The sequence below is a fragment of the Gorilla gorilla genome, chromosome X (assembly GCF_029281585.2).
Source record: "Gorilla gorilla gorilla isolate KB3781 chromosome X, NHGRI_mGorGor1-v2.1_pri, whole genome shotgun sequence".
Lineage (NCBI taxonomy): Eukaryota > Metazoa > Chordata > Mammalia > Primates > Hominidae > Gorilla > Gorilla gorilla.
In genome coordinates, this window is record NC_073247.2 from 118,716,918 (window position 1) to 118,740,527 (window position 23,610).

Consider the following 23,610-nt stretch of genomic DNA (forward strand, 5'->3'; position numbering starts at 1 on the left):
CTCTGCCAGTCTTGAAGCTCAGAAGGGTCTATCCCGGAAATTCAGATTTGGGAGGGTCAGTGGATGGGTAGTAGATTAAGTTATGGGGGCAAGATGAGTTTGCTCAGGGACAGAGTGTTAATTGAGAAAAGGATGGACTTCTGAGGAATACTCACATTTAAGAGATGAGTAGGGAAAGAGAAATCTTGAAGAAGGCTAAAATGGAATAGCCAGATTGTGGTGGGTTGAAAAATTAGTGGGTTAGTTCGGGCACGGTGGCTCATGCCTGTAATCCTAGCACTTTGGGAGGCTGAGGCAGGTGGATCGCTTGAGCTCAGGAGTTCAAGACCAGTGTGGGCAACATGGCAAAACCTGGTCTCTACAAAAAATACACACACACACACACAACTAGCCAGGTGTGGTGATGCGCTCCTGTAGTCCCGGCTACTTGTGGGGCTGAGGCAGGAGGATCACACACACACACACACACACACACACACACACACACACACACACACACACAAACTAGCCAGGTGTGGTGATGCGCTCCTGTAGTCCCAGCTACTTGTGGGGCTGAGGCAGGAGGATCACACACACACACACAACTAGCCAGGTGTGGTGATGTGCTCCTGTAGTCCCAGCTACTTGTGGGGCTGAGGCAGGAGGATCACTTGAGCCCAGGAGGTCGAGGCTGCAATGAGCCGAGATCATGCCACTGCACTCCAGCCTGGGTGCCAAAGTGAGAACCTGTCTCAAAAAGAAAGAAAGAAAAATTAGTGGGTCAGAGGGTCTTGTAGAGAATGGGGAGGTGTGCCCTTGACCCTTAGTGTCCTGAATCTTGGCAACACCGGGGGCTCCTTGAACACGGCAAAATCTTATATGGCTCTGAGATTCCAAAGCATTGACTCAGACACCTGCCTCATGCAAAGCCCTATATTCTAGAGCAGTTTCCCTTTCCTCTGTGGCAGACTCTTGTCCCCCCTAACAGATGGCCCAGGGAATTTCAGGGCTCCCTCTCAGTCCTGGAACCCTTGTTCCAGAGTGCTCCCTCATCATCCAAGAGGCTGATGATGGGAGCATCTATTAGGAGACTGGACAGGAAATGTCTGGGCATGTTATACATGCAGGAGGCCTTAGACTAGGCTGCAGAGGGGGATTTGGGCATGCCTGGGAGGATCTGAACTCTCAGAGTATGGACAGAAGGCTTTGCTGCCCACCCCCATCTACCCTGGAGTAGATTTTCACCATGGGCAAAATGATCCAGGGCTAGGCCACTACTCTCTAGGCTCCTGGAGATTCAAGAGGCCTCTAACAAGCTGGAGTCCAAGACTACATTCTAGGATCTGTTCCTCCTGATGTAGTCTGCAGTTTGGCCTCAGTCTACAATTGAGGGGCCCTATGGCACTGTTGCTTGGCAATGTATTAAACAGCAGGCCTTGGAGACTAGCACTTGAGTTAACACAGCCACCACAACCACCACTGCCATCATCACCTTCCCGGAAAGCAGCCACCTGTCTGGCTCCTGGCTTTGTCCAGCTGCCAACCTAAGGCATGTGCCTACGCAGGAGGCGATGACATTTTGGCTCCACGTTCAAAGTTTTTTTTTTTTTTTTTTCCTTTCTCATGTGTTATTTCTAAAGATAACAAAGGTCAAAAGGCATCCAGCGTTTTCTGGTTTCTCATAAGCTTCTGGTCAATATTTAATCTGGTTTATGGATTTTTTTTAGGTCTTCTAGATGCCTTCTTGAGGCTGCTTGTGGCCACCCACAGACACTTGTAAGGAGGAGAGAAGTCAGCCTGGCAGAGAGACTCTGAAATGAGGGATTAGAGGTGTTCAAGGAGCAAGAGCTTCAGCCTGAAGACAAGGGAGCAGTCCCTGAAGACGCTTCTACTGAGAGGTCTGCCATGGCCTCTCTTGGCCTCCAACTTGTGGGCTACATCCTAGGCCTTCTGGGGCTTTTGGGCACGCTGGTTGCCATGCTGCTCCCCAGCTGGAAAACAAGTTCTTACGTTGGTGCCAGCATTGTGACAGCAGTTGGCTTCTCCAAGGGCCTCTGGATGGAATGTGCCACACACAGCACAGGCATCACCCAGTGTGACATCTATAGCACCCTTCTGGGCCTGCCCGCTGACATCCAGGCTGCCCAGGCCATGATGGTGACATCCAGTGCAATCTCCTCCCTGGCCTGCGTTATCTCTGTGGTGGGCATGAGATGCACAGTCTTCTGCCAGGAATCTCGAGCCAAAGACAGAGTGGCGGTAGCAGGTGGAGTCTTTTTCATCCTTGGAGGCCTCCTGGGATTCATTCCTGTTGCCTGGAATCTTCACGGGATCCTACGGGACTTCTACTCACCACTGGTGCCTGACAGCATGAAATTTGAGATTGGAGAGGCTCTTTACTTGGGCATTATTTCTTCCCTGTTCTCCCTGATAGCTGGAATCATCCTCTGCTTTTCCTGCTCATCCCAGAGAAATCGCTCCAACTACTACGATGCCTACCAAGCCCAACCTCTTGCCACAAGGAGCTCTCCAAGGCCTGGTCAACCTCCCAAAGTCAAGAGTGAGTTCAATTCCTACAGCCTGACAGGGTATGTGTGAAGAACCAGGGGCCAGAGCTGGGGGGTGGCTGGGTCTGTGAAAAACAGTGGACAGCACCCCGAGGGCCACAGGTGAGGGACATTACCACTGGATCGTGTCAGAAGGTGCTGCTGAGGATAGACTGACTTTGGCCATTGGATTGAGCAAAGGCAGAAATGGGGGCTAGTGTAACAGCATGCAGGTTGAATTGCCAAGGATGCTCGCCATGCCAGCCTTTCTGTTTTCCTCACCTTGCTGCTCCCCTGCCCTAAGTCCCCAACCCTCAACTTGAAACCCCATTCCCTTATCTTAAGCCAGGACTCAGAGGATCCCTTTGCCCTCTGGTTTACCTGGGACTCCATCCCCAAACCCACTAATCACATCCCACTGACTGACCCTCTGTGATCAAAGACCCTCTCTCTGGCTGAGGTTGGCTCTTAGCTCATTGCTGGGGATGGGAAGGAGAAGCAGTGGCTTTTGTGGGCATTGCTCTAACCTACTTCTCAAGCTTCCCTCCAAAGAAACTGATTGGCCCTGGAACCTCCATCCCACTCTTGTTATGACTCCACAGTGTCCAGACTAATTTGTGCATGAACTGAAATAAAACCATCCTACGGTATCCAGGGAACAGAAAGCAGGATGCAGGATGGGAGGACAGGAAGGCAGCCTGGGACATTTAAAAAAATAAAAATGAAAAAAAAAAACCAGAACCCATTTCTCAGGGCACTTTCCAGAATTCTCTCATATTTGTGGGCTGGGATCAAGCCTGCAGCTTGAGGAAAGCACAAGGAAAGGAAAGATCTGGTGGAAAGCTCAGGTGGCAGCGGACTCTGACTCCACTGAGGAACTGCCTCAGAAGCTGCGATCACAACTTTGGCTGAAGCCCCTGCCTCACTCTGGGGCACCTGACCTGGCCTCTTGCCTAAACCACAAGGCTAAGGGCTATAGACAATGGTTTCCTTAGGAACAGTAAACCAGTTTTTCTAGGGATGGCCCTTGGCTGGGGGATGACAGTGTGGGAGCTGTGGGCTACTGAGGAAGACACCATTCCTTGACGGTGGCCAAGAAGGAATAAGAACCTTGGTGTCTAAGAAGCCAGGTGGATGTCTGTGGTGGCTCCAGTGGGTGTTTCTACTCTGCCAGTGAGAGGCAGCCCCCTAGAAACTCTTCAGGCGTAACGGAAAATCAGCTCAAATGAGATCAGGCCCCCCCAGGGTCCACCCACAGAGCACTACAGAGCCTCTGAAAGACCACAGCACCAAGCGAGCCCCTTCAGATTCCCCCACTGTCCATCAGAAGATGCTCCCGAGTGGCTAGAGGGCATCTAAGGGCTCCAGCATGGCATATCCATGCCCACGGTGCTGTGTCCATGATCTGAGTGATAGCTGCACTGCTGCCTGGGATTGCAGCTGAGGTGGGAGTGGAGAATGGTTCCCAGGAAGACAGTTCCACCTCTAAGGTCCGAAAATGTTCCCTTTACCCTGGAGTGGGAGTGAGGGGTCATACACCAAAGGTATTTTCCCTCACCAGTCTAGGCATGACTGGCTTCTGAAAAATTCCAGCACACCTCCTCGAACCTCAGTGTCAGCAGAGAGGGCCCATCTGTTGTCTGTAACATGCCTTTCACATGTCCACCTTCTTGCCATGTTCCAGCTGCTCTCCCAACCTGGAAGGCCGTCTCCCCTTAGCCAAGTCCTCCTCAGGCTTGGAGAACTTCCTCAGCGTCACCTCCTTCATTGAGCCTTCTCTGATCACTCCATCCCTCTCCTACCCCTCCCTCCCCCAACCCTCAATGTATAAATTGCTTCTTGATGCTTAGCATTCACAATTTTTGATTGATCGTTATTTGTGTGTGTGTGTCCGATCTCACAAGTATATTGTAAACCCTTCGGTGGGTGGGGGCCATATCCTAGACCTCTCTGTATCCCCCAGACTATCTGTAACAGTGCCGGGCACACAGTAGGTGATCAATAAACACTTGTTGATTGAGTAACTGTCTTACTGATTAAAAGGGGCCCAGAATGGGCAAGTGAAACTCGAGGGATTTCGGCTAAGGGGAGGGGAGGGTGGAAACTGGCATTTCTTTCCACAGGGTAGATAAACAATTCTAGACCTTACTAGAAATAATTAGAAAGCATGACAATCTCCTCCCCAAGGCAACTCCAACCTCTTCAACTTTCCCAGGGCTCTTTCCTTTTCGTAACAATTGTTTTCAGTTATTTACTAAACGATGATGTATTTATTCCTTTCATTCTCTGAACCACTATCATGAGGAAGGTAAAATGGATCTGATCATCTGCATTTGGCAGATGGGGAAACTAAAGCCCACACAAGTAAATAGATTTTCCCAGGGACACAAAGATAGTATTAGTTCCCTCAGTCTCCTGACTCCCAAAATAGGACCCTGCTAATCCCACACTATTCACAGCCAATAGAAGAGCCTTCCAGAGGTCCCCAAGCTACCTGAGGAAAATAACTCACAGCCAGCCAGGTAACAAGGAGGGCACACAGGCTCTCCTGGTCGCCCATGAGGGCAATCTGGGAAATCATCAAGTGTACCACCTGGAACTGCCCTCTCCTTCTATGCTGGCCAGCCTGGGCCCAGCTAGCTGCTCTACCAGGGGGATGCCGGGCTTACATTGAGTAAAACACAATACCTCAGTTCCAATTCCCCTAACTCTGAAGGTGTGGCAGTTTGGGAGGCCAATGATTTGGCCCTGTTCTACACTCACTAGGAATTAACAAAGCCCCATTCATAAGGGTGTTCACTGTGGCAACACTGACAATAATGGGGCCCTACCTGATTCAGCTTAACCAGCCCCTGGATCTAGAGGGCCTCACCACATAGCCTGTTGTATCAGACACTACCCTTGCACTTCTGAAGTGAGCCTTCTTTGGTGCAGAGGCTAGAACGTCAGCATCCAAGTCCATTTAGAGGGAATGGCAGCAGGCAGGGATAAGGGGAGAGAAGCTCCCTGGATAAAAGCTTAACAAGAAGTCATGTCTCTGGTCTGGCACCAGGAACCCCAGAGCCCTTGATTGGGGGGCCACTGGAGGTTGGAAGATAAAACCACCTTGCTGGCTCTGCTATGCTGAGTGGGCAGCAGTCTGGTATGGGCTCTGATGAGCCACCATCTGGCTGCTAAAGCACTTGCAGATCCACTGATTTCACTGCATTCTCCACATACTCCAGTGAAGTGGGTCTTTTACAAGAGACAAAATGGAGGCCCAGAGATGTGAGTAATATCACTCAGGTCACAGTGTCAGAGTTTGAACATAAGCTTAGAAACTTCTCACAGCAACGTGAGCCCAGCATTCTGGTCTCAGAAGGTGTATGAGGACATATTGCTCTTCAAACTCTTGCAGGCTTCGTGTCCCTGTCTGCCACTGGAATACAAGGGCCTTTGTTGGATATAGAGCACAGAGCTTCCCTTCATCTTAGAAGGAGGCTGGCCTGAGGGGTCCTCCTACCTTTGTTAATCTGGGAAGTTTCAGTGGAAGGAGTCAGAAGTTCATCCTCAACTAGAAAAGCCAGGGAAGACCTAACAAAGAGCAACTGTTCCCTCCAGCTGGTTGAGCAAGAAAGGCTTTGCTCTAAGTAGTTTCCTAGAAATATTCCCGGCTCCTGGGTCCAGGGCAAACACTTTTCAGCTCACCCCATTGCCTTCCCTCATAAAGTAATTTAGATTAGCCACAGACCTAGGGGATAGTGAAGGCCACTATGTTTATGCTCCAGCCTCATGGCTCTGACCCTTGCACAAGGAGAGATGTTTCTGTCCTCTCTCATTCCTCTGATAATAACATGACTCATATTTTCTTCCCCTTGGAGCCCTAGTGACCCACTGCTATGTGATCATTAATGGGCGAAGAAGGACTGAAACTGGCTTCTTAGTGGAAAGGCAAGCTCCAACTTTCGGAAAGACCTTTGTCCAGCCATTCAAACAGCTATCTGCTGGCCAGCCCACACTCACTGAACTCTTACTCTGTGTCAGGAAATGTGCAAAGGGCTTTGAGGGCGATGAGAGTGAACAAGGTAAAGTTTGTACCCTGTAGGAACTGACAGCTCATCTAGAGGAGATAAGACATGGACACCTAACTGTGGTACGAGGCAGCATATGGGCTGTCCTGTGAAAGACGTGACAAAAGTGACATAAGATAGGGGTCAAGGGCTGATAAAAATAGTCTTGTAAGTCCCCTTAAATTCCAATCCATATGAAATGAGGGCCTGGCACTACATGAGCTTTTGGGGAAAGCATGATGAAAACTGCTTCTTGCAATGGAAGGACTCCGGGAAATTGAGCAATCGGGTGTAGAGGCGGTGCTAAGGAGGTAGCAGAGATATGCTGTGCAGCTAATCCGGAATCCTTCTGAGTTTGCCTCACAGGACCCTTATGTGACTCTAAAAGAAGGAGTGACCCTGACCCTGGGGCTCAGCTTCTGCTCCCTCATCTCCTTCCCTTGCACAAGACTTTGGAATTTGCTGGGGGCAGCACAAGCAGTGCCCATTCAGGTAGCCAGGGGCCTTTTGTCTCTGGACCAGAGGAGAAATGCAGGTGTGGGAGAAGGGAGACAGGCAAGAGAAGAGCCTAGTGCTAAAGGAAGGTGATGAGGCCTTGCAGGGCCAACTCTGTTCCCTCCCACTCAGCCCTGGGCCCACGGACAGGGGATTCTTTCGTGCCTGCAGCAGCCCACTCTGGGACACAGAGGCCCAGGCCAGGAAGTGCATGTGCTTCTCCTCAGCTGGCTGAAGCCTGGCTTTCACCCAGACTGGTCTCCCTGCTCAAGCGGCTCCCGGCTTTGATGAGAAATTCTGTTATCTCAAGAGGGAAAAGAACCTCAAACAGGAAGTCTAGCAGGTTATCTCTCTCTTCTGCCCTAAGTGGTGGCTCACTATATGCTGTGATGTGATCACTGATAAAATATTAACAGGCTGTTATCAGGCACAGTAATGCAGAGGCTATAATCTGACCGCTTCCTCCCACCCCACAGGCCACCACTTTCCTGGGAATTGCAGCTCAGGAATTTCTTAACTCACCGAAAATTCCCTGCTCTCAGCTTCATCACCCCCAAAGACAAGCAGCAGTCTTAGAGCTTGATAAAGCAGGAAGCCACCATGCAAGGGCACATCATCAGGTCCATTTTAGGAGAGAGCTGCTGCTTTCCTGTCCTCTCTGAAGTCCTATTCCTCCAGAATGGCAGCCTCACCACTTCACAGGTCACCTCCTCAGGAGTTTTGAAGAAGTTTCCATTTGAAAATTCTCATGACCTTGTGGAGATAACACTGAAAACGCTCACATGCTTTAAAAAAGATACTAGGCCGGGCGTGGTGGCTCACGCCTGTAATCCCAGCACTTTGGGAGGCCGAGGCAGGCAGATCATGAGGTCAGGAGATCGAGACCATCCTGGCTAACACGGTGAAACCCTGTCTCTACTAAAAATACAAAAAATTAGCCGGGCGAGGTGGCGGGCGCCTGTAGTCCCAGCTACTCGGGAGGCTGAGGCAGGAGAATGGCGTGAACCCGGGGGGCGGAGTCTGCAGTGAGCCGAGATCGCGCCACTGCATTCCAGCCTGGGCGACAGTGAGATTCCGTCTCAAAAAAAAAGATACTAGTGAGGTTAATGGGATATGAAATGAGACGCCAAACGAGTACGAATAGTGTGGCGGACAAGCCAGCATTTGAGTGGTAGCTCCTATTCTCCACCAGTGTTTTCAGAGTCTGTGATATTTGACCAAATTCTGTGTGGGCTGCTCAGGAGAAAAGCCAGTTAAACAAAAACTCATTTTTAGTAGAGATGGGGTTTCACATGTCCCCTTGTAGGGACATGGATGAAATTGGAAATCATCATTCTCAGTAAACTATCGCAAGAACAAAAAACCAAACACCGCATATTCTCACTCATAGGTGGGAATTGAACAATGAGAACACATGGACACAGGAAGGGGAACATCACACTCTGGGGACTGTTCTGGGGTGGGGGGATGGGGGAGGGATAGCATTGGGAGATATACCTAATGCTAGATGACGAGTTAGTGGGTGCAGCGCACCAGCATGGCACATGTATACATATGTAACTAACCTGCACAATGTGCACATGTACCCTAAAACTTAAAGTATAATAAAAAAAAATCAAGGAAAAGGCAGACAGGATGAGAAAGGTGGTGCCATCCTCCTGTTGGCAATTCCAGAGGTACCTTGTATGGTTAATTTTACTTCTCTGTGTGTAATAATAAACCAATATGTTCTTAAGTGTCACTTTCTCACTCCCCAAGAGACTTGTCCAACTCAGCACTGTCTGGAGAGGGGGATTCAAAGCAGCCAGTGAGAACACCCATGGGCAGAGGCCAGCAAGTCCAAGACCTCCCGGAGTGTAAGAATAGGATCTCTATAGCTGTTTGGATATCAGGAAAGCTGCCAAATGACAGTTGTGAGTGAAAAACCCAGTCAAGGGGAAATGAATTTCCACGTTGTTTGGAGGGATATTCGTTATATAAGTGAACAATTTCCTGATCATGAGGGCCGTTAAACATTGTGTGGGATTGTGAAACTGTCTTCCTTGGAAATTCCTGTTAGTGTGGGCTGGCTTTAGCATTTTCCTATTAAAAGGAAGAAGACAACACTAATCATTTTCAAGATAGGCAGTATGGTGTAATAGGCAGTGAGTCTGGGCTCTGGAGTCAGACGAATCTGGGTTTGAATTTTGCCTCTGCACTCTAGCTGGGTGGCCTTGGGAAAGCCACTTCAATTCTCTACAATTCAGTTTCCTCATCTATAAAATGTGGATGAGAGCTGCCTCTCAGTGTGGTCATGGTATACAGTAGGTACTAACAAATGGGTAATAAATAAGTAGATTGGTGACCTAAAGGTAGGGTCAAAGCCACACCAAAATGTGTCTTTGGGGAATGGGGGCAGACAACAAAGTGTATTTTCTGCCACAGATCTGAATCCATGTTATCAAAGGAATAGTCTTTCCCAGGCCAAAACTTCTCAAGATTCTTCCCCAAAGTTCAAATATCTTGAAGACCTTGGATGGGTTTCCACTCATAAAATGTGGGAGGCCAGGGGAAAGGCAGACCTGAGAAGTTGGAGAGGGAAGGGATAATGGTGGCTGTCATCCACATCTGTGACCATGTGGATTGGAACAAATCCATGATTAACCAGGTCTCACTGCTAGAGAAATGGTCAATCCAAGGTAACTACACACTGTGGTTAACATTCCAAATTTAAGGACAATTGGAGAGATTTCAACAGCTACTTCATCCTAATTCATTAAGCAGGTTTAGCACAGCCCCTCTTGCTGGCATTTCCCAGCCCTTGGTTGATTCTGTTCCTTATGCTTCACACTGGATAATCCACTCTCTCTAACCCTCTTCGGTATTTCTGTATTCACTCCCCACCCAGTCTTATGACTTTGCTTACTCTTCCCTATACCTGGAAAACCCTCCCCACACATCTTCAGCTTTCCAATCCTTCCAGGTTTCCAGGGCCTATCTGGAAGACCAGACCTTCTGGAACACTTTCCTGAGCCTCTGTCTAAAGTCATCTTGCCTGCCTGAGGGCACAATGGACAGATACATGGAAGGTGTTTGGTATGTTGAAAGCACCCAAAACATTCGCACGGTTTTATCTAAAATTGGGTTGGGAATTTCTGGTGAATCACATCAAAACCTTGGGCTTAGGGATGGGGGCAAGTAACAAAAAAGATTTCTTCCGAAAGATTTTATTTTCTATTAGAAAATGAATGCCATTTATGTCTCACTTGGTAACTAAAGCTTTCACATACATAAGACTAAGTCAGCTCTTCTTTCAATTATCTAATTTATTATCCAAACATGTGCTCTAAGTTTTGATTCAGAAAGTATAGTTCCTTAATGCCCCCCTTTGCCTAATAGAAGTCATGAGTTAGAGATGTCCATTTCACAAAGCGTAAGTCATTCTTTGAAGGAAATTACACTTGACTTAGCCTGAGCTCACACCTGGCATTCCTGAGCTTCACTCCAAATACAGAACTATAGAAAAGGGTTTGAATTCATATATAGAATTCTGAAAGACATTCTATCTGGAGTCTGCCTCTGGGAATGAAGAGCTTGCAATTAAGCCTCTGCCTCTGAATTGTTAGCCCAGATAATCTGCAATCACTAAACCTGGGCAAGCAAATTTTCTGTTCCCTGGGGCCACAAGGTACTTGGTCTAAGCCTCTACCTAAGCTGCCCATTAGTTCATCCAACAAGCATGCATCGACCTCCTAGTGCCCAGAACTTGTTTCCTACAGACTTGTTCTGTCTGTTCTTTGCTTGTGGATAGCTCCTTTCTTCTCTTGATACAAACTATCACCACTCTCAGAAAAAGTGAACAGAACTCCTCAGAATGTTTTCTTTCTCCTTTTAGTTCTCATTCTCAAGATCTGGTCTCTACAGACATCTCCTGGTTATGTTTTATAGTTCTCAGTATTTAAAAATTGCATGCCAGGGAGCCTCTTTTGATAAGATTCAGAATGTTTGTAGTAAAGAGTACCCACATTCCTGTTCTCCTTTGGTAGCCTTTCTACCTACCCATACCAAAGATCAGTTAAAGAGAAATACTAGGCCACTGCAGCTCGCGCTAATCGTCCCTTATAACCTATAGCACTTATTATCTCCGTCTTTCATTTTCCAACTTGAATGTACAGGATTGCCATCTACCTCACTCATACTGTATTTATCCAACCCCTTCTATGAACAAGGCACTGTTTTAGGCCCCTGAGGGAGATGAAGACATGAACAAAACACAGTTCCCATCATTAACTAATTACCTCCTAGATCCCTGGTACTAGGATAAGCTCTAGGATACAGTGGTTGGCAAAAACAGGCATGGCCCTTCCCCTCATGAAACTTACTAGTTAGGGAGGCAGACGGGGAGCATGTGTATTGTGTTCACTACTGTATATCACAAGGCACATAGTCAGTACTCAATAAATATTTGTTGAGTGAAAGCAAATGACCATATATATCATGATACATTGTGAGGTGCTATGAATTGAGGAAAACAGGAAACAGTGATAGCATAATAGGGTAGATAGAGACAAAAGGCTGCCAGGGAATGCCTGTCTGAGGAAGTGACACAAGAAGACCTGAAGGATGGGGACTAGCCAGCTATATGCTAACACTGGAGATGGGAGCATTCTAGCGGAGGGAGCAGTATGGGTAAAGCATGCTTGGGGAGAGGGAATAGCAGGGTAAAGTCTCTGAGGTAAGTAAGAGCTCGACATGCGTCCATAGGAAGACTACAGTGAGCCAGGGGGAAAGTGGTATATGAAGAGGGGTTGCAAGAGACAAAGTACAAGTAGGCAGGGGCCTTGCAGGATACTGTAAGCAGTTTGGATTTTATTCTAAGTGTCAATGAGAAGTCATTTAAGGGCTTCAAGCAGGGGGGTCACATGATCTATTACTTTAAAAAAAAATCAGTGTCTATAGACAACTGTAGGAACAAGAGCAGAAGCAAGGACTCCAGCTAGGAGTTATAATAACCCATGGGAGATCATGGCAGTTTGGACTAAGGTAGCTGTAGTAAAAGTGAGGAGAGTCAAGACACACTTCGGAAGTAGAACTGACAGACTTGTTGACAGACTGGATGTAGGGAGTGAGAGAAGAGGAAAATTAGGGATAACTTCCAGGTTTCTAGCTTAAACAACTGGATGGGTGGAGGTGCCATTATCTAAGATGAGGAAAACTGGGAGAAAGGGAACAGCCCCAGGGTGTATCACTGCTTATTTTTAATGAGGCATGTTAAGTGTACATGTCAAGTAGGCAGCTGAATATTTGAATCTAGAGCTTTCTAATAGGGAAGACAGGACAAGGATGTTTGTGATAAAAGCCTTGAAAACTTAAATGTTCACAGAGAAATTTTTTGTCTAGCTGGGTTAATCAGAGAAGTTTGCAGGAAAAAGTTGGCATTTGAGCCAAAGGAAAGATGATGAGGGAAAGCATTCCAGCTAAAGGGAATGAAATTGCAAAGATGGAGATGGGAGAAATCTTAAAAGCATGTTCAGAAACTGGAAAATTGTTCAGTTTAGATGGAATGTGGCTTGTATCCGGAATGTTTCAAGATGACTCTAGAAAGGATGACTGAAGCCAGATCACAAAGGGCTTTGAGCAACATCCTAGGGAATTTGTATTGTACTCGGTGGGCAATTGGGAACACTAGCAAGTCTTTAAGAAGAGGCATGACCTGACGAAGTTGTTGAAAAACAAAATTTGGTGACACTGAGTAGGGCGGATCGAGGAGGGAGAACAGGAGGCAAGGGAGGCCATCTAAGAATTTATTTAGATAATCAAGGCATGAGGTAACAAGTTATTTAGGTAATAACCTAAATGCTTATCATGGCAATAGGAAGTTAAAGGGCAAATGTGGGAGACATTTCAAAGGGGAATTATGATTATGTTAACCTAACAGGAGAGCCAGGAGGAGGCACCTGCTTTTTTCTTCTCAATGTCTTTTGCCTCCACACTAGATCATAACCTCTGGTAAGACTGGGAGATATTTTTCAATCTTTCCACAGTGGGATTTAACACTATCAAGGAGATCTCATGCTGGTATGGCTTCTTAGTAAATAGGAAACAAAGAGGTAGCTCTGGTATGAATGGACTCATACAGACAGTGGTGCTGGAAAAAGCAGTGTGGGGTCAGGTCCACAAACCAGGGAATGGGCTGAGAGTAAGCACTAGGAAAGACGAGTTCAAATTTCCTATCTTCTTCCCTTTAAAGCCTCATTGCCTGCCCTCCTTCCTACTCAGTCCCCTCATTCACCCAACAAACACTCACACAGGCAGAACCTTCAATGCTCTGAATTTTTCCTTCCAGCAGACTCCCATCCATCTGTGTGAAATCTCACTCGCTCACAGCCCCCATCTGATGAATAAGTCTCACTGAGAGAATGTCGGAATGTGCTACTCTTCCCTCAGTACTATTTACATTTAGACAACTGCGGCCTTGACTATCATAATCCAAATGTCTAACATGAAAATTAATCATATGGCAAGCTAGAGCTGGGGTGAGGTGGAAGGTAAGGGGGCAGGGGATATCTTTAAGTACTCATTCTAATGATGAAGCCTGGATTTGGCCTCCCCTCATTCCCTGCAGTCTCACTTGGGCTATGTACTATGAGCCCCCTTTCGAAGGAGTTAAAATTAATTTGGAAAAGTGTTCTGAAGTAACTCTGTGGAGGAGAAACAGAATGAATATCCAAGACATTTCCTCTGGACTAGCTAATCCTTTTGCCACTGCTTGATCTCACCTTCCTTTGATTGTTTCTCCTCTACTTCCTACTTTTTACTGTTGGTATATTTTTATGTGTTCATTATTCAATGTCTTTTGAAAAGTACCCTGAACTCTTTGGAGAGTATGTGCTATGTAAACACAATAAAGAAATGAATACAATGTCTCCTTTTACAAGAGAATAAGTTTTACTATTTCTGATAGTATGAGGTTTACCCCTCACTCAGCACTAGCCTGAAGAGTAAGTAGGTATATTCTGAGGGACATCAGATTCCACTCTAAAGTACTTCCCTAACTACCCGAAATCCCATTAATTTGATGACAAATATATTTTTTAATTCGAGCCTTATAGGTTTTTCAAGAATCCCTTATTAAAATGCGAATACCAAAGCAGGCGAACAGATCATGATATAACCTTAGTCCCCTTTATATTAACCCACCACTTCTATCGAACACATTTTTCACATTCCAAATTTTTCCATGCCTTTGTTTATGCTTTTCTTCTTCCAGAGGTAATGCTAAATTTAATATAAATTAGAAATATAACATTACCTTATATTTTCACATAATCTCTCATTTGATATTCAAATCCAAGCCTACTTGATCTTTTTAAAAACAATTTATTTTTTCCAATGTAAGAATAACAGGTTTAATATTGAAAATCTGAAAAAGGCAGGAAGATAGGAAGAAGAAAAATATCAACCATAGTCCTACCACCTAAAGAACACTCACTGACAGTGTAGCCATGCTCATTCTTTAAGCCTTAATTTAGGTCCCATTTCTGGTGTGGTGCCTTCCTTGAACTTCCTCCCCCAGATCTTCCATGTCATATCTGTACCACTCAGTTGTACATATCATACACTTTTGTGTATAATGTGATGTATGTCTTATGTTTCCAACGAGATTGTTACATCTTCGAAGGCTGCAAACATGAGTTGTACTTGTTAGCTTACCCCAAAATACCTGGTATACCGGACCCAATATCTGCTGATTGATTTAACCTAAATGAATACAAACCATTTCAGAAAAAGATATAAAATAGACCACATATCCAGGTCATGAAAATTAAAGCTTTCAGGTCACCTAGCTTAGTGACTATTGCTTTTCTGATCCTAGACTCTCGAAAGCCTATTTAAACTGGCCTCTTTCTCCACACCAAAACTGATAAAAAGGAGACTGATTATGAGCCAGGATTTACACAGAGATTCTCTATATAAGGCATAAAGGTGAGGGTGAGAGAGAGAGACAGACAGAGAAAGAGAGAGAGAGAGAAAGAGAGAGATGTGAGGGACGGAGAGAAAAAAGAACAGACAGAAGATAAGAGAAGAGAAGGGTATACAGTCTGGTGCTCAATCCAGTATGTGATTTGCCTCCAGCACCGTGTACAGGATCCCATCCACTTGTTCTGAGTCATACCCGATCTCACGAAGCTCCAAGTGAGGGAGGACAGAAGTAAGGAGATAGCTGACGTGGATACGTAGCCGCGTAAGCTTTGCCAAAGCCCTGTATGAAGGAGTGAGGGGGCAGGAGAAGAGATGACATGAAGTCATTAACCAACAGAATAAAATGAAGCCCCTTCAAAATGGAACCACATTTCTCAACAGTTATGTTTTCATTAGCTAGAAAGAAGAAAGCACAACGCCACCAAGCACAGGGAGACTGGCTGCAGCTTTCTAAGAAGTAATTACTCAATTCTTGGTGGCCTGTGAATTAAGGCTTCCTCCTTTGTCTATGGCCAGTAAGTGGGGGTCCTAAGGGATGCTTCCCATTAGCACTCACAAGCTGATAACTAAACCCTAGTAATTAACCTTTCTAGGTCATCTCCCTCTGGGGTCCGGTAGGAGACCTGAGCCTTCTGCAGCATTTCCAGGTGTGTCTCTGTTTCCTTCAGTTTCTCTTTTAACTCTTGCTTTTCCTCTTTGGTTCTTTCCAGCTCAGCTTTCAGAATCTGGAATTCAGCTTGGCGATAACCCATGTGTTTCTTGCTCCAGTACAAGCCTTCCGCCTCCTGGGTACTGTAGATCACCAATTCATGTTGGACTTTCTTGAATTCAGACTGCCAGTGATTCCTCTCCTGTTCCAGCTCCTCCACCTGCAGTCCAAGAAACAGAAATTCAATGACCCCACAAAAGAGCACGCCAAAAACCGTTCCTCATATGGTCATCCTGTGATTCCACTATACATATTCCTCTACTTATGGACCTTTTCAATACTCTAAAATGGGCAGGAAGCCTACTACAGTTACTCTATCTGAAACACACCACAGAATAGTTCAAGGGCGTATTTTGTTTAAAGGCCTCAGAACATTAAATAATCAGGGCACCAATGTCCCGCTCCCTTGGTTACTATGGTCTCTTATTCCTAGTGGTGAGGTATTACCCTAACCTTTTGCTGGAACAAATTCCTTTCAGCCAAAACACGTTCCAATTTTTCTGTGGTTCTCTTCAATTCTTCCAGCTCTCTCTGGTTCTTCATCTTTGGTGTATTATGACCTTCACTCTCCTCATAGCCTCTTCCTTTCTCCCCAATGGCTGCAGCAGGGATTGCAGCAGAGGCCACAGAATAAGGCACTGGGTTCCAGGATTCAACTGCTTTTCGTCTCTCAGCAAGCTCCTCTCTGTTAAAAGGGATCAGCTGAATGGGAGCTCCTGAATCTCTAACACCTTTGGCAACACCCACAACAGCTACAAAAGGTCCCTTGTTGACTTCTTCTTTGTTTATGGTTGTGCTACCTCTGTTAGATTCTTCTGCCACCAATCTTGGCATCTGATCTTCTAATTCTTCAGGAAGCAGGGACCCCTGGCGTTGGTCTTTGGCCCCTGGATACAGAATTGAAACCTCCCTATTCTGACCTGTATTCTTGCTTGCTTCTGGGTATTCTGGGAAAAGGTATGGTGGTGTACTTCTCTCAGAACTCGATTTATCATGGCTGTTCTCCCCTTCTGGGTAGGCAACAGGTGCCTCTACCCTCCTGTAAGGAGCAGGCATGGAATAATCTAGAGAAGGTGTTGTCATCTCATTCTGGAGCCTTCTTCGTTTCTCCACCGGTTCTTCACCTAGGATCCATTTGTACTTACTGCAAGAAGAGGAAATTAAATTGTAAGCTGTCACAGTACAAGTTAAGTATTTTCTGATCCTATGGAGCCCCAACTCAAACTTCCCATATTCAGACTGGCTCTAGATGTTACCCACAGACAAGTTCAGGTTAGGGATACAACTTTACCCACAAGCCTCAACCATTTCACTAGTGCGATTGGTATTAACGGAGAGGTGAAGTTGAAAGGTGTGACTGGCAGCATCTGGATATAATAGGACTAGGTTGACCTTGGTAAGAATTCTAAAAATAAGATTGCGACCAGCCTGACTTAGAAGTATCCTAAAGATGCAAGTCAAGAGGGAAGACAAAGAAAAAACACATACCCCAAATCCCCTAACACAAGAATGGAATAAAAAGGCCATAAAAAGCCTAGAAGAGTATGCAGAGAATAGTGCCAACTCATTAATTTTACAGTATCACAAATGCCTTCCCGTATCAAAGACTTATGCACATTTTTTTATATTGCAGCAGAACCACACAATTCTTTCACCAGCCCACTGGATTGTGGCTATTGCCCATAGTTCACTTGTAAAAGTTAATTGAATCACAGGGGCCTAGTCAGAAACAAAGAAAGTGAATCAGCCAATTCAAGTCATTTTCCCCTTGTGACAAAGAATTCCCGTGCTCAAGCACAAGCAGACACTCCCTGAGTTCTGCAGGAAAGCCCATGATGATGACCTTAAATCATCTTCCATGTCTGGCTGCTGTATGCACTAGGGGTTGAAGAACTAATGAAACAACTGGCACCAGAGAAATCCATAGGCAATTTTTAATCATGCAGCAGGGTGGGAACCCCATTTTTATCCTTACAACTATTCTGTCCTCCTTCTGGATAACCAAGGCATTTCAAGATAAAATCAACTTTCAAATTTTCAATGAGAAAGCATCAGACATATGATTTGCCACCTCATAGTACCTCAAGGTTGCCCATATTTCTCTGTATTTTTTGAGAACACCTGTAAGACAAACCAAACTGTAGTTTCTTATAATGCCCATATGTTCTTCAGAAATACAACTGATCTGCCATCTTAATAGATCTTGTCGTGTTAGCCTTAGGTAAAAGCAAAAGGACTTAGGAGCTATGTAAGAATAACTGTATCCATCTTTGAACATGTATAAGGTCTACTACTGATGGCCCAGTCAGCTGTGGTACTGAAGAAGACAGTAAAACAATCGGTTGGCATGTACAAAGGAAAAGTATATAATACTAAATAGCAACAACAAAGCCTTGTGAAAAGCAATTACAGTCATATTATTTGCCTTCTCTTCGTTTTCCCACCTCTAAGGGTTCTGTCCTTAACTATCTTCTCTTCTGACCCTGTATTTCCTCTCCTTTGTAATCTTATACAACCTCTTGGCTACAATCTCTGGGCAACAACTCCCATATTCTCCCAAACCCTGACCCCCAGTATTGAATTTCCAACTGCCTGTCACACATTTCTTCCTGGAGGTCCCACTGGTATCTCAAACTCAGTATGTATAAAACCAACCTTTCATTTTCACCTTCAAACCTGCTCCTTTTCCCTATGTTTCCTATTTGTGTTACAACAGCACCAAACTGTCAGTAATATTTATACGGTAGGTTTATACATTATCAATACTCAAGTTCAAGCTCCCACTACCTTTCCTGGACTACTGCAATGGCTTCTTCCTGTCTCCAATCTCCCCTTCTCTTACCTCCAGATCACTGTCCCAAGCTAATCTTCCTAAAGCATTGCTTTGATTATGCTACTCCTCTATTCAAAATCTTTATTTATTGCTCCCCACAACATAAAAGCTTAAATATCTTAGCTCACTATTGAAGCTTTTCCATGCCAAAACAGTAAACATTTACTGAGCACTTACTCTGTACCAGATCATGTAAGAAGTGCTTAACATGTATTGCCTCATCTAATTCTCCCAATAAACATGAGGCAGGTGGGATTATTATCTCCACTGTTTTAAGGGGATGCTCAGGAAGAAGTTAACTTTCGCAAGGTGGCTAGTAAGTATCAGAGCTGGGACAGAATTTGGCCCCAGCTTTATCTCTCATTACTCCCTTCACAAACATCAGTCAAACTGGATGCCTTTTGACTGGAGTGCCCTTCTTCTACCCAACATTGCATGCATAAATCCAACTCAAATGCTACTTCTGAATTCCTATAGCACTTCAAGCACTCTTATTAAAATGCATCACTTACTACTGTGTGTGTGTGTGTGTGTGTGTGTGTGTGTGTGTGTGTGTGTCCTAGGTACCTTACAAAAGCATAAAAGTATAAGTTCCTACACAGAAGGGAGCTTAATTAACCATGCTAGATGGGGAGGAGGGAACAAAACTTTCACATAAGAGGCAACCAAAAAAAGAACTATTATGTGAATGAGGGAAAATAACTAGATTTTACTTATTGGTTCTATATTTCTCCAGAAAGTCTGGCAAGTCCTTTTAGGAATCAATTCTCATACCAGACTTGTATTCACTCATTGAGTAGAGATTAATTATGGGTTTTATATACTAGAAATTCTCCAACTACACAGTTTCCTCTTATTTTCTTTCTGCCCTTTGTCATATTCCTCCATTGTCTGTCAATTCATGGTGTATTTTTGGTTTTCTCCTGTAAGTATTTTACATTTTCTGACATACACCATGATTCTGCTCCTTCAAAATGCTTTCTGAGAGGCTTCTGTAATTAACCACTATCAGTTTTGTATTATTTCACTAACCAAGATAGAGAATGATACATTCAAATTAATATATTTCATTTTTTTACTCACTCATTTCATAAATGTTTCCTACTATGTTTAAGGAACTATGATAGGCAAGAATAAGGACCAAAAATCACGGCCCTGTAATAGTGTATATATACTCCTTCCAGATGATGTATTTTTCAACATCTTTACTGGGATAGAAATCTATAAATTCACTTAAGGTATACAATTCAACAATTTTAGTATTCTCACAGAGTTGTGTAACCATCACCACAATCTAAGTTGTGAAAATATGCACCACTCTGCAAGAAACCTCCTACACATCAGCAGTTACTCCCCATACCCCCACTGGGACACTACTCTACTTTCTGTCTCTGTAGATTTGCCTATTCTAGGCATTTAATATAAATGGAATAATAAAACATATGGCTTTTTTAAACTCGCTTCTTTCACCTAAATGGAATAAAACATATGATTTTTAACTTGCTTCTTTCATTTAACACAATGTTTTCAAGTTTCATCCATGTTGCAGCACATAATCAGTATTTCATTCCTTTTCATAGCTAAATAATAGTCCATTGTATGAATAGGCCACATTTTATATCCATTCATCAGTTGATAGTTATTTAAATTGCATCCACTTTTTGGCTACCATAAATGATGCTGCTATGAACATTAGCATACAAGTTTTTATATAGATATGTTTTCTGTTTTCTTGGGTATAAACTTAGGGGTGGCATTACTGAGTCATATGGCATTCTGTTTAACATTTTGTGAAACTATTGGAATGTTTTCCAAAGCAGCTGTAACATTTTGCATTTATACCAGCAAGTGATCCTCCCACCTCAGCCTTCCAAGTAGCTGGAACTACAGGCATACACGCCCAGCTAATTTTTGTATTTTCTGTAGAGACAGGGTCTTCCTATGTTGCCCAGGCTGGTCTTGAACTGCTGGGCTCAAATGATCCTCCCGTCTCAGCCTCCCAAAGTGCTGGGATTACAGGTATGAGCCACCATGCCCAGCTTCTTTCTTCAATTTTAATATAAGCATCTAAAAATATAATTTTCCCTCTGAGTATTTCTTTAGCTTCAACCCATAGTTTCCATATGTTTTGCTTTAATTTTCATATTTTCAATATATTTTTACATTTCCAATGTGATTTTTTTTCTTCTACCCATTTATTTTGGAAATTAAGACATGTGTCATTTAATTTCCATATATTTGTGCATTTTTCCAAATTTCCTTAGGTTGTTGATTTCTAATTTAATTATATTGCGATTGGAGAACATCTTTTGTATGATTGTCAATATTTTTAAATTCACTGAGGTTTGTTTTACAACCTAACATACAGTCTGTCTATCCTGGAGAATATTTCACGTGCATTTGAGAAGAATACATACTATGTTGTTGTTGGGTGAAGTTTTCTGTATGTATGTCAGGTCTGGTTGGTTCAGAATGTTCTTCAAGTCTTCTAGTTCCTTGTTGATCTTCCTAGTTGTTGTATCTGTTATTGAAAGTAGGGCATTGAAGTCTCCAACTATTGTTGAATTGTCTATTTCTCTCTACAATTCTGTCTGTTTTTGCTTTGTGTATTTCTGGGGCTCTGTAGTTAGGTATATATATATATACACCTGTAGTTAATCTATATATATATATATTATATATATATAAAAAACACACTTTAGATGCAAAGATACAGATAGGTTGAAAGTAAAAGGATTGAAAAAGATTCAACATGCAAACATGGTTATACTAATGTCAGACAAGATAGACTTTTAAATAAAAAATGTTACTGGATATAAAGAGGGACATTTCATAATGATAAAGTCCATCAGGAAGATGTAATAAGTACACTCACATATGGACCTAACTACAGAGCCCCAGAAATACACAAAGCAAAAACAGACAGAACTGTAGAGAGAAATAGACAATTCAACAATAATAGTTGGAGACTTCAATGCCCTACTTTCAACAACGGATACAACAACTAGATATATATAAAATATGATATCTGTCTTTTGATTGGATTGCTTAATCCAGTCACATTTTATGTTACTGATAAGGTAAAATTTACATCTGCTATTTAGTTTTTTAATTTTCTACAAGTGTCATGCCTTCTTTGTTCCTTTGACCCACCTTTATTTTTCCTCTTTTTATATCATGTATTTTCTAGTATAACATTCACGAATCTAATAATACATTGTTATAATTATTACTTTATGCAATGTTACATCTTCCAAGGAAGCCAAGAGAAGAAAGCAGAGCAAGCACATATTTACAGAGTTTGTTTCATTAATCTTTTTATTTTCCATTTTTTAATTGTCATTTCAGACTGTAGATCTGAGTTACTATCTGGCATCATTTCCTTACTCCAATGTAACTTTATTCCCGTCCACCTCCTTTGTGCTTTTTGTCAAATATTTTACATTTGTATATGTTATAAGCACAACGATAAATCAATATATATATATGCAATTATATACAAATACATATTGCTTTATGTTATTTAAATTGGTTAAGAATAGAAAGAGGAAGAAATATTCTATTGTTTTGTGCTTTTTAATTAACTACACAGTTACTTTTATAAGCACTCTTTGCTTTTTCATGTGAATTCAGATTACTGTCTGATATTGCTTGCTTTCATCCTAAAAAAATCTCTCTAGTATTTCTTGTAAGGCAGGTCTGCTGGCAACAAATTCCTTCAGCTTTTGTTTATCTGGCAATGCATTTAGTTCACCTTTATTTCCTAAAGGTAATTTTATTGTATTTAAGATACTTGGTTGTCAGTCTTTCATTCGGTCCTTTGAATACGTCATCACGCTGCCTTCTTGTTCCCATTTTTTTCTCATGAGAAGTCATCAACTTTAATTTTCTTGGGATTCTCTTGTACATGATGAATCATTTTCTCTTTGCTTTTGGCTTTCAATATTTGCACTATGATGTGTCTGGCTATGAATCTCCATATTTATCCTATTTTGAGTTTGCTGAGCTTCCTAGATGTATACATTAATGTTTTTCATCAACTTTTGGGAAGTTTTTAGCCATGATTTCTTGAAATATTTTTTCTACTTCATTTTCTCTCTATTCTTCTATTATGCATATGTTGGTGCATTTCATGGCGTTCCACATTTCTCTGAAGCTCTGTTCATTTTTCTTTTCCACTGTTCTTCAAATTGCATAATCTATAACTGATCTATCTTCAAGTTTTTTTTATTCTTTATCCTTCCAACTCTAATGTGCTGTTGAGTCTCTTTAAAATTTTTTTCATATCAGTTATTATACCTTGCACCTTCAGAATTTCCATTTGATTCTTTTTATAAGTTCTGTCCATTATTAATATTCTCTACTTTAATTCTTTAGACATGGTCTCCTTTAGTTCTTTGAATGTATTTACAACAGCTGCATTGAAGTATTTGTCTGATAAATCCAATATCTGAATCTCTTCAAGAGCAGTTTCTATTGCTGTTCCTCCCCACCCTCTGCTCCCATGTAGAGGTCACACTTCCCTGTTTCTCTTCATGTTTCATAATTTTTGTTGACAACTGGACATTTTAGATAATATAGCAATTCTGGACACTGATCTCCCCTTCCCTATGACACTGATGTTGTCGTTTGCTTGGTTGTTTATTTAGTGACTTGGCTGAACTGACTCTATGCAGTCCATTTCCCCTGTATTATGCAGCCTCTGATGTACTTGTTCAGATTTTTTTTCTTGATTTTAATCTTTCACCTGGCAACCTAGTTCATACCTGGTTTGGCACAGGCCACTTATTAGTTAAAGGTTGTGCTTAAGTCCCTTCAGCTGGTTAGATTTTTACCCTTTTCCATTGGGTGTGTGCGAGACTTGGAGGTTACTACCAAAGTTCAAGCGTATGCTTCTGTCCCACATTCAGCCAGGTACTAATAGCTTAGATTTTCCCTCTTCAATCACCCTGGAGGTAGCATAGCATTGAACATGTACACAGTCTCCTAGATTGCCAAGGATGTATGTGATTTCATTTTTAAGCCTGGTTCCCAGGA

At 43.2% G+C, this 23,610-nt stretch overlaps 2 protein-coding genes across 5 annotated transcripts in view; one reads left to right on the forward strand and one right to left on the reverse strand.

The window, feature by feature from the left end:
• Nucleotides 1-1,884: 1,884 nt before the first annotated feature.
• On the forward strand, nt 1,885-2,577 carry CLDN2 (claudin 2). Its single transcript, XM_004064662.5, has one exon. It carries the CDS (start codon nt 1,885-1,887, stop codon nt 2,575-2,577), a length of 693 nt encoding a protein of 230 aa, XP_004064710.1.
• An 11,831-nt stretch (nt 2,578-14,408) lies between these two features.
• The window catches only part of MORC4 (MORC family CW-type zinc finger 4), a 59,716-nt gene continuing 50,514 nt past the window's right edge, over nt 14,409-23,610 (reverse strand). For 2 of the 4 annotated variants that reach the window (XM_055375493.2, XM_031006037.3), the window contains 3 exons: nt 16,194-16,884; nt 15,655-15,900; nt 14,409-15,311 (listed from right to left, as the gene is read on the reverse strand). In XM_055375493.2, coding sequence (XP_055231468.1) covers nt 15,231-15,311; nt 15,655-15,900; nt 16,194-16,884 — 1,018 coding nt within the window. In that variant the 3' untranslated portion in view covers nt 14,409-15,230. Of the gene's footprint in view, nt 15,312-15,616; nt 15,901-16,193; nt 16,885-23,610 lie in introns of all 4 variants that reach the window. The other 2 variants (XM_055375492.2, XM_031006036.3) reach the window with 1 other exon arrangement.

Bases quoted from the DNA above. Each gene is read 5' to 3' on its own strand.
- CLDN2 (XM_004064662.5), top strand. From the start codon at position 1,885: ATGGCCTCTCTTGGCCTCCAACTTGTGGGCTACATCCTAGGCCTTCTG.